Raw genomic sequence first — 9,531 nt, 5'->3', positions numbered from 1 at the left:
GGCACGCGCCGAGCACCGATCAGATCCCCCCCCCGGGGGAGGGGCGCGAGAAGCCGCGCCGCGCCGCGCCGCGCTGTGGCCAGCCCGGCAGCATGCGCCGCGGATCGGATGATGCAAGTTTCTCCGGGGGCATAATGTCCCCCCGAGAGAGCGGGTCCACCGGGCGGGCGGACCCCGGCCAGGCCGCGTGTGGGCGCGAGCCGGGGAAACACGGCCGGGTGCGTACCGACCCGACCTCCCCTTCCCCTGGCGGGGTCTTCCCCCCCGCCGGTTGCGAGACCGCACCGGTATAGTGCAAATGCCGGCGGAAAGGGGGGGAGGGCGTAAAAATAACAGTGCCCGGGCACGCACGCGCGCGCGCGCGCGCGCGCGCGCCAGACACGGCGGCCCCCCTCCGCTGAGGCGCCCGACAATTGGCTGTTGCGGGCGGTGTTTCCTCTTTTGGCCAAATCGCCGAATCTAGCAAGCCCCCGCGCTCTGTCCGAGGGCTCGGGGGAGCCAGCACAGGGGGACGTTCTGGCGGTGGTCGCCCGGGTCGCGTGTATGTACGCCCCCGCCGATCCTGGCCTGGCGAAAAGAAGGGACATCAGTTCGCACGCACGTGCCCGTGTGCCGTGCTTCCTCCCCCTGCAGCACGCCCACACATACACACACACACACAGACACACATATACATACACACACATACACGCACGCACGGGCATCAGGCCACAAGTCCCCCCCCCCCCGTGCGGCGGAGAACCCTCGCCCATTCCCGGCTCAGGGGCCGTTCGGTGTCGTCGCTCGCTCGCGGGGCCCCCCCGGTCCCCTGCGGGGTGTGTGCATGAGGCCATAATATGGGCTCCCGATGTCTTTTACGCTAAGCAGCCCGAAAATTGCGTTCACGAGATGGTGGCCCTCCGCGGACCCTACGCGGCGGAGGAGGGCACGGCTGCCACCGCCGCGTCGACCGCCACCGCCCTTTCTCGCCCTCTCTCTCTCTCTCTCTCTCTCTCTCTCTCTCTCTCTCTCTCTCTCTCTCTCTCTCTCTCTCTGCCCCTCTCTTTCTTGCTCCGTTCGCCCCGGCCCCCCCGCCCCCCCATCGGTGGCCGACCGCGTGCGCGCGCACATGGCGCCGGGAAAAAGTCCACTCGGGCGCAGGCAAAAAGAAAGTTGACCACGATGCGGCTCGAACACACAACCTCCTGATCCGTAGTCAGGTGCTCTATCCAATTGAGCTACGCGGCCTTGGGGAACCACCCTTACACAGGGCACAAATGCCGGAGGCTCGACTCCCCCCCCAACCGCCGCCCAGCGCGCGCACGCACGCATGCGTGCACGCGAGGCGTGTGCGTGCGCCTTCGTCGAGTGTCTTGGTGGCTGCTCCGGCTCAGGCAGGCCGCGAGATCGCAGGCACCGCCGGCGGCCCTCGCGCCCCGGCCCTCCACCACACTCCCGGCCCCCTCCCCCCCACCCCCCGTACAGGGAGAACACGCACGGCTGCAAAGTCTATACGTGTATTTTTCTTTTGGAGAGCAGATCGCACTGCCACCAGCAGACGAGGGGGGCCACGATGACCCCCCTCCCCGACCACCGGCCGGCCAGAGCACACACAGGGTAAGAGTGCGCGAAAGGTCACCCCCCCCCCCCCCCCCCCCCCTCCCCTCCCATTTCGGTGGGGGAGGAGAGGGGGGGAGGCAGGGAGAGAGAGAGAGAGAGGGAGGGAGAGAGGGAAAAGGTGTGTGCGGGAGACAGCCCCGTCAGGTATGCGGCCGGCTGTTGGCTTGGGCATTTTTTTTTTCCCATGCGCCCGGCGCCCCGGGCGCCTCGCCGGCCCTGCCCGCCCGGCACACCCCCCCTCCTCTAGACACTCACACCCGACCGGAGTACTGGTGCCAGATGAGGTGCTCCCGGCGGAGGGTCTTCAGGAGCAGACGGCCCGCCTGGCCGAGGGTCAGCATGGCCTGCTGCAGGGCGGACTCCTTCTCGGCTCGGGAGACCACGCTGCTATGGGACTTCCTGCCCTTCGTCGGGGGACTGACACACAGGGCCAGCACCGCATGCAGGCCCATCTGCACCGCGCGGCGGATGTGCTGCCCGGCGGCCGTGGCCTCCACGCACCGGATGTAATCCACCACCAGGCTGACGGCATACTTGTCCACCTGCCGGCCCAGCTCGGCAAACTGCTCCAGCACCTGGGACACATCGCGCAGGGCATGTGCCTGGGGAAGGGCCGGCCCGCCGGCGACCGGGGACCCCGGCATCGCCGGCGCCACGCGCGCCATCGCCCCGGCCACCGGGAACACATCGTGTGCCAGACCCAGCGACCAGGGGACCAGCACCGAGTAGAAGCCCAGCGGGACCGCCTCGGCCATCGTCGGCAGCAGGTACGTCACCATGAAGGCTGGCGGCGGGAAGGGGTTGTTTTTTTTTTCGTCCGGCCATCCGTCGGTCAGTCCTGTGTTCCTAAGCACACACACACACACACACACACGCAGAGGCGACCACCAAAAAGAGAAGAGCAAAGGAGCAGGGCAGTGGCGCTCGCCCGGCACATGCAGGGCACACAGCCGGCGAGGGAGCACCCAGGGGCCAGGCCACCACGAGCGTACCTCGCAGACACGGCACATAGAGCGCCGCCAGATCCGTCAGCGCCTGGCGCGCGTGGCGGATCAAGTTCAGATGCAGATCGAAGAGGGCCGTGTGCAGGCGCTGGCAGGAGGCCCGGTACTCCGGCAGCCCGTGCGGCACCAGCAGCACATCGGCCTCCGGGCAGAGGGTAGCCGGGCCGGACACGGACACCACCCCGGCAGGGGGCAGCGCGTGCGCCCGCGACCACGGCGATTGGCCATCATCGTCGGCCATGGGCGGCGGCTGCTGCGCGCCGAGGGCCGCCAGCGCGTGCTGGGCACCGCCGAGCTCGGCGGCCGCACGCATCGGCCGGCGCCCGGCCAGCCGCTGAAGGGCCGCCAGCATGGCTGCCACATTCTGCGGCCGGTGCTGCATCGACAGCAGCAGCGACCGCGACAGCAGCCGGGCCCAGCGGCTGGCCACGTCGATGTGCGCCGCATTGGCCAGGCCCACCGCCGCGTGGCCCATCACCAGGAAGGAGGCCCGCCGGGCTTCCTGCACCACGGCCGCCTCCTGCCCGGGGCCCCCGCCGGCCGACAGCTCCAGCACCGCCTGCGCCAGGGCCGACAGCCCCGCCCCGAGGGTCATGGCCCCGGGGCCCTGGGACGCGGCGGCCAGCGCGGCCACCACCTGCTGCCCGGCCGCCGGGAAACCCCCGGCACCGATGTACCGCAGAGGCGCCGCCAGCTGCCGGGCCAGCGTCTGGGCCACCGACTCCTCGGCCTCGTCGCTGGAGCCGGTCACCGCCCGGTTGGCGTCCATCCGCGTCACCATGGTCACGGCCGCCAGCAGGTCCGCCGTGTGCAGGCCCACGAGGGAGCCCTGCTCGCCCACCAGCTGGGCCAGCTGCGCCACCAGGCCGAAGGCCTGGCCCGCGCCTCGGGGACCGCCGGCCCCGGCCGCCCCGAGCCACGGGGTGTCGGCCATGGCCGCGCGAATGGCCCCGGCCAGGACGTCGCCTGGGCGCCGGGCCACACCAACGCCACCGCGCGCATCACCAAGGGGAGCCAGTTAGCGCGACGCACAGTGCAGCAGCAGCAGCAGCAGCAGCGGCGGCGGCCAGAGGTTCACTCCGCCTCCGCGGTATCCCCCCCCCCCCCTTACCCCCCTTACCCCCCCTGCCCTGTTGTTCGGCGGACACGTACCACTCAGGGTGCCCTTTGCGGGCGAGTCCTCCCCGGTAGGGCCGAAGGTCAGATGGCCCTGTGTGCGGGCGCTCTGCACTCGCAGGCACACCTGCAGCAGGCGCAGCCCGGCCAGGCCACGCGCCGCCAGGAGCTCCCACACCGGGGGCCCGGCCTCGGACGCCGCGTCCCACAGGCCCCGGGTGGCCAGCGTGGCCACCATGTCCACGGCCAGGCGCTCGATGGCACCCAGGCGCCCGGCCACCGCCGGGTCCAGGGCCAGGGCCGACCGGCGGCCACGCTTGCCGGTGGTCGCGCCGGTCGATTGCCGCAGCCGCAGCACCACGCCCTCCAGGCAGTGGGCAGCCGCGCGCAGCCGCGCCGTGTCCATGCGCAGGCGCCCGGCGCACACGCAAGCCCTGCCCTCGTGGCAGGGCTCCTCGTGCGCCGACCGGCCGGTGGTGCCGGCCACCAGGCAGTGGGCCAGCAGGTCCGACAGGCCACCGGCCGCATCGTCCACCGCCAGCATGGCCAGCGCCCGCACCAGCCGGCAGGGGTCCAGCGCCGCATGCCAGTCGGCCGGCAGCTCGGCCCCGGAGCCCAGCAACTCGGCCCACCGGGCCAACGGGCCCCGGAGCAGGGCCAGCGCCAGCCCCGGGGACAGGTGGTCGGCCGAGCGCGTGGCCCCGGCCGCGGCGCGCTGGGCCCCGGCGGCCACACTGCCAGCCGTGGCCCACGCCAGCAGTCGCCCGGCCAGGGAGAACCCCCGGCGCAGGAGCGCCTGCACGGCCACCGTGGCGGCCGAGGCCGGCTGCGCGACACCCGCCGCGCGTTGCGCCGCCTCGGCCGCCGCCCAGTACAGGGCATGCAGCAGGGTGGCCGCCGCGGCCAGCAGCCACTCGGCCGGCGCCGCGCCCGGAGGCAGCAGGCTCCAGTAGCTCAGCGGCCCGGCCAGCGACCGCCGGCACAGGGCCGCCGCCGCGGCGCCCGCATCCGCCGGTCCCGCCTCCGGCAGCAGCAGCGACCCGAGGGCCTGGTCGTCGGTCGACACATGGTGGCCCCCCTGCAGCCGGGCCGAGCGGCGCACCGGCCGGCTACCGGCCGACAGGAAGAGCGCCCGGCCGGGGGCCAAATGCCCCAGCAGGGCCCCCATGGCCGGGGCATCGCGGTCGATGGCGCCCAGGGCCCCGAGCGGGCCGGCCGGATCCGGCCGCAGGAGCACCGCCGTGCTGGCCCCCGGCACCGGCACCGGGACCGCCTGCAGCAGACACCGGCGCGACGCGGCCGCCAGCACCGGGCCCGAATGCAGCAGCCCCGACTCGAACCACAGGGCATTGCGCAGGAGATCCCCCAGCACCGGGCGATCGCCGGCCGCCAGGGGCGCGGCCGATTCCACCCCGGCCGCCAGCATCAGCTGTGCCAGGAAGTCTTCGGCCAGCTCCCGCGCCGGGCCCGGGCTCCAGGCCGCCGCCCAGTCAAAGTGCCGGCCCAGCAGCGGCCCGCACTCGGCCACCAGACGCATGACCGCCAGGCTGGGCTCCGGCCAGCCGGCCAGCCCGGCGCCCTGCGCAGCGCCGGCGGCACCCTCATCATGGCCATGCCCGCCGGCCGGGGCCCCGCCAAAGTGGGCCAGGTCCTGCTCGGCCACGGCCAGCCGGCAGGCGGCCCCGGTCGCATGGACCACCGCCTCCAGGCACCGGAGCAGGGTGGCCCGACCGACCGGCAGGTCCGGGCACCCGGAGCCCAAGTCCCACGGCCGCGGGGTGTCCAGCACCACCGGCTGCCCGGCGTCCAGGCCCTGGACCGAGGCCGCATGCAGCAGCCCCAGCAGGGCCGGCAGCAGGGCCGCCAGCTGGCCCAGGTCGCCGGCCAGCGCCCGACGGCCGGCCAGCAGCGACATGTCCTTGGGCACGGCCCGCGAGCCGGACTTGCCGCTGGACTTGCCGGCCGACGGGCCATCGGGGCCGGCGGTCGAGGCGACCTCCGGCCAGGTGGCATACACCGCCGGGCCACAGGCGTCCACCCGCGTGGCCAGCCCACGCGCCAGGGCCACCAGCTGGCCGACCGCCATCTCCGGCCCGGCCGGCATGGCCGCCAGCGTGCCGACCAGGGCGGCCGGGCTCAGCCGGGCCAGGCTCAGGGTCAGCAGCCCGGCCTCCACGGCCAGCCGCCCAGCGACATCGAGCGGGGCCCCGGCCGGGCCGGCGGCCAGGTCCGGCGCCGGGGACGCCGCAGCCGGCCACAGCCCGGCCACCAGCGGGCCAATTTGCGACAGGAGCAGGGCCCCAGTGACCGGGGCCCCACGCTCCAGGCCCAGCCCGGCACGCACCCGGGCCAGATCCTCGGCCGGCCAGGCGCTCTGGCCGATGAACACCTCGGCCACCGGCTGCGTCAGGACATCCACACCGCCGCCCAGGCGCCCGGCCAGGGTGTCGGCCAATTGCCGAGCCACGGCCAGCACCAGCCACCGGTGCGAGGGGCAGGCCACGGCCCCGGGCCCCGGGCCGCCGGTCGCACACTCGACCAGCGGCTCCACCAGTCCGGCTACCACAACCGCCAACGCCGGGCCCGGGTGCTGGATGTGCGCCACGCCCTCGGTCAGGGCCGCGAGCACCGGCCCCGGCAGCACCGGCGGCGAGGCCACACCCGCGCCCGGCTGCCGGGCACTCGCGGCCGCCAGCAGCAGCCCGCGCCACAGGGCCCGCAGGCACCGGTCCAGCAGCGACAGCCGCGAGTAGGTCTCCACCAGCCGGCAGCTGAGCCGCGTGGCGCCGCGTCGCAGGGCCGACGGGCTGCCGGCCGTGGCCGTCACATCGTCCAGCCGCCGGAAGCCCGGCAGGCAGGCCTGCCACACCTGCACCAGGTGCCGGTCCAGCAGCCCGTAGTCCATGCGCACCAGCGAAGTCAGGCACACCAGCGCAGCGGTGGCCAGGGCCGGCGACGCGCCGCCCATCATCGCCCCGGCCCCCGGGGCCGGCTCCGCCGTCGATGCCGCGGCCAGGGGCGCCGCCCACACCGCGTGTGCCACGCTCTCGGCCGCCAGCTGGGCCTGCTGCGCGCCGGAGTCCCGGCCGGCACGCGACAGCCCCGAGCCCGGCACCGCGCCCATCGGGTCGGCCACCAAACGCCCCAGCAGCGCATGGCCGCCGGTGGCCCAGGCCCCGGCCACCATGGCCACCTCCCGGAACCCCAGGCACAGGCCCAGGCTCAGCCGGGCCAGGGCCGCCAGTGTGGCCGACTGCCGGCGCGACCGGTCGTCATTGGCCATCGGCCGCAGGCCGAAGGCCGTGGCACTCGGCGACGCCGACACCGCCACCCGGTCGGCGCCCAGATCCAGCAGCTGGCCGAGGGCCGCCGTGGTGGCGGCCAGCGGGGCCGAGCTCGAATCGGCGCCCGACGCCCGACCGGCCCCGGCGAGCCAGCAGGCCGTGTCGCCATCCAGCACCGCCGCCGGGCCGGCCTCCGGGCCCAGCAGCAGCGGCCCGGCGGCCATCGCCATGGCCGTCACCCGGCGCCCGGGCGACAGGTCCAGCTCGCCGGCCGCGATGGCCAGCAGCTGGGCCAGGGTCACCAGGGCCGCGCAGCCGACCGTCTGTGCTTCGGCCTGGCCGGCGGCCACCGGCCGGTCCAGCCCCAGCACCACCAGCGGCACCACGAGCGCCGCCAGTTCGCGGAAGAAATTGAAGGACATGGCGATGGCGTCATCCTCGGCGGCCGAGGTGGCCGTGGCATCGGCCGGCGAGGCGTGCTCGCTCGCGGCCTTGTCCCGGCCGCCGGCGCCAGGCCCGGGGTCGCTGCGCGCCAAGCGCCGCCCCACGGCCAGGGTGAAGTCCGTCAGCAGGACCGGCAGCACCCCCAGCAGGCTGACCGCCGCCATCGTCGCGGCCCCATCGCCCCCGGCCAGCAGCCCGGGGTACAGCCCGGTGTAGAGCATCTCAAACAGACGCCGGGGGTAGCTCCGGACCGGCGGCAGCCGGACGGCCGTCCCGGCGATGGAGGCCTCCCCGGCCGGGGCACCGGCACCGGCACCGGCGCCGGCGTCGGCGGCGGCCTTGCCGCGGCCGCGCTTCTTCCCGGCCGCGGGATCCCCCTCGGCGGGGGCCGGCGCGGTGCCGGCCGCCAGCTTGGCCGCCTCCTGGTGCGTGTGCCCGGCCAGGCCGCCGGCCGTCAGGCCCAGGCCCCACAGCCAGCTGGAGGCAAATTCAAACAGATGGTCCGGGTGGAAGAGCGTGCTGGCCAGCACGCGCCGGGCCAGGCCCGCGTCCACCGGAGCCGTGTCGGTCGAAGTCATGACCCCGGCAAGAGGGGCTGACGGGGCGGCCGGCCCGGGGGCAGCCAGTTAGAAAAGCGAAAGGGACCGAAGCGGGGGGGGGGGGGGGGCGGGAGGCCGGTGCGAGGTTGCGGGAAAGTGGCCCGGGCGGGCGAGCGGGGAACATGCCGCCGCCGCCGTCGCCATCGAACGCACCGAGCAGGTCGTCGCAGATGGCCGCGAAGGACCGGCGAATGCCGGCCGCCGCGCCGCTGGCACCGTCGCCCTGGGCGCCGCTGTCACTCAGCGAGCTGACAGCCGACAGCTCGCTGTGCAGGCACAGGTGCAGGGCGGCCGTGCGCCACAATTGCCAAAGGCGCGCGGCCGCCGGCAGGGGCCCATCCACGGCATCGGCCCTGGCCGGGCACTCGCCCAGCAGGCCGTCCGCCGGGGTGATGGGCGCGGCCCCGGCCTCGGCCACCGCCCGTGTCAGGTCTGCCACCAGGGCAATGTGCGCCACGTCGCCCGGGCGGAAGACCGCCGCATACGGCGCGCGCAGCAAATCGATCGCCGGGGCCGGGTGCGCCAGCGCCGGATGATGCAGCGACCGGTCGGCCGACGACAGGACCAGCTCGCTGATGGCGGCCTTACGCCGGCGCTGCAAGTCCAGCGCATGGAGCCCATGCGGCAGCAGCAGCAGCCGCAGGGCCCGGACCACTTGCACGGCCAAGCCATCGGGGTTGGGCACCCGGTAGTCGCCGGCAATCGGGCAGGCTGCGGCCGGGCAGTGCGAAGGGCGGATGTCAGCCAGGCGGACCGGAGAAGCCCAACAGCCATGGAGGCAGGGCCCAGGGGGTGGGGTGGGGGGGGGGGGGGAAAGAGGGTGGACAGTCCATGAGCACGCACCGATCCACCGGCTGGCGAAGGAGACCGCCTGCAGGAGCGGCGCACGAATGGGCCGCGCCCGCAGCGAGTCCACCAGGAACTCCAGCATGTCGCCCAGCAGGCGCCACGTGTCCACTTCCAGACTCAGGAAGAACAGGCCGCTACATGCCGGGCAGGCACAGGGGCGCCAGGGCCGAGGGGCACAGGGGGGGGGGGGGGGGGGGGGGGGGGGGAGCCGGTGTTTGCACGTGGAGACTGGCTGTCTAGGCGAGAATGTGCCTCGGCCGTCGTCGGCCTCCAAGCTCTCGGACCCGGGGGGGGGAGGTCAGTCGGTGCACGGAGGCCCGGCAGGGGGCGTCCCATGCGCGAGGGCACAAAAGGGAGGGCGGGCGCACGCGCTCGGGGTGGACTTCGGCCCGCTGAAGCGAACCAGCGTCGTGGCCAGCCACTCGAAGAGATCGCATTCGTCCACGGTGGACACTTCGCGCGAGGCGCCGGGCTCGGTCGGGGTCAGGCCCACCGAGGACCTGCGCCGGCGGAGGCGCCCGGCGCGGCCGCCATTCCAGGACACCGAGTCCGAAGCCCGGGGCAGGGAGGTCAGAAGGGTGTGACAGCACAAGTGCCAGATGTGTCCCGCGGGAGGACCGCTCCGGGGGGGGGGGG

At 74.6% G+C, this 9,531-nt stretch overlaps 1 protein-coding gene and 1 non-coding gene across 2 annotated transcripts in view; both read right to left on the bottom strand.

Annotated features, from left to right (window-relative positions):
• Positions 1-1,153: 1,153 nt before the first annotated feature.
• Positions 1,154-1,227, bottom strand: H696_02715. The gene has a single exon. It is a non-coding gene; the product is annotated as a tRNA-Arg (tRNA).
• A 467-nt stretch (positions 1,228-1,694) lies between these two features.
• H696_02714 (hypothetical protein) overlaps positions 1,695-9,531 on the bottom strand; it is a gene marked incomplete at its 5' end in the record, with an annotated part of 8,843 nt that continues 1,006 nt past the window's right edge. Inside the window, 6 exons of the mRNA XM_009496621.1 lie at positions 1,695-2,383; positions 2,592-3,569; positions 3,756-8,042; positions 8,200-8,757; positions 8,890-9,029; positions 9,264-9,515. Of these exons, the coding sequence (XP_009494896.1) occupies positions 1,851-2,383; positions 2,592-3,569; positions 3,756-8,042; positions 8,200-8,757; positions 8,890-9,029; positions 9,264-9,515 (6,748 nt within the window). The 3' untranslated portion in view covers positions 1,695-1,850. The remainder of the gene's footprint in view (positions 2,384-2,591; positions 3,570-3,755; positions 8,043-8,199; positions 8,758-8,889; positions 9,030-9,263; positions 9,516-9,531) is intronic.

Source organism: Fonticula alba (assembly GCF_000388065.1).
Source record: "Fonticula alba strain ATCC 38817 unplaced genomic scaffold supercont2.4, whole genome shotgun sequence".
In the NCBI taxonomy this organism is placed as follows: Eukaryota; order Rotosphaerida; family Fonticulaceae; genus Fonticula; species Fonticula alba.
This window is presented reverse-complemented; position numbering and strand designations above follow the sequence as displayed.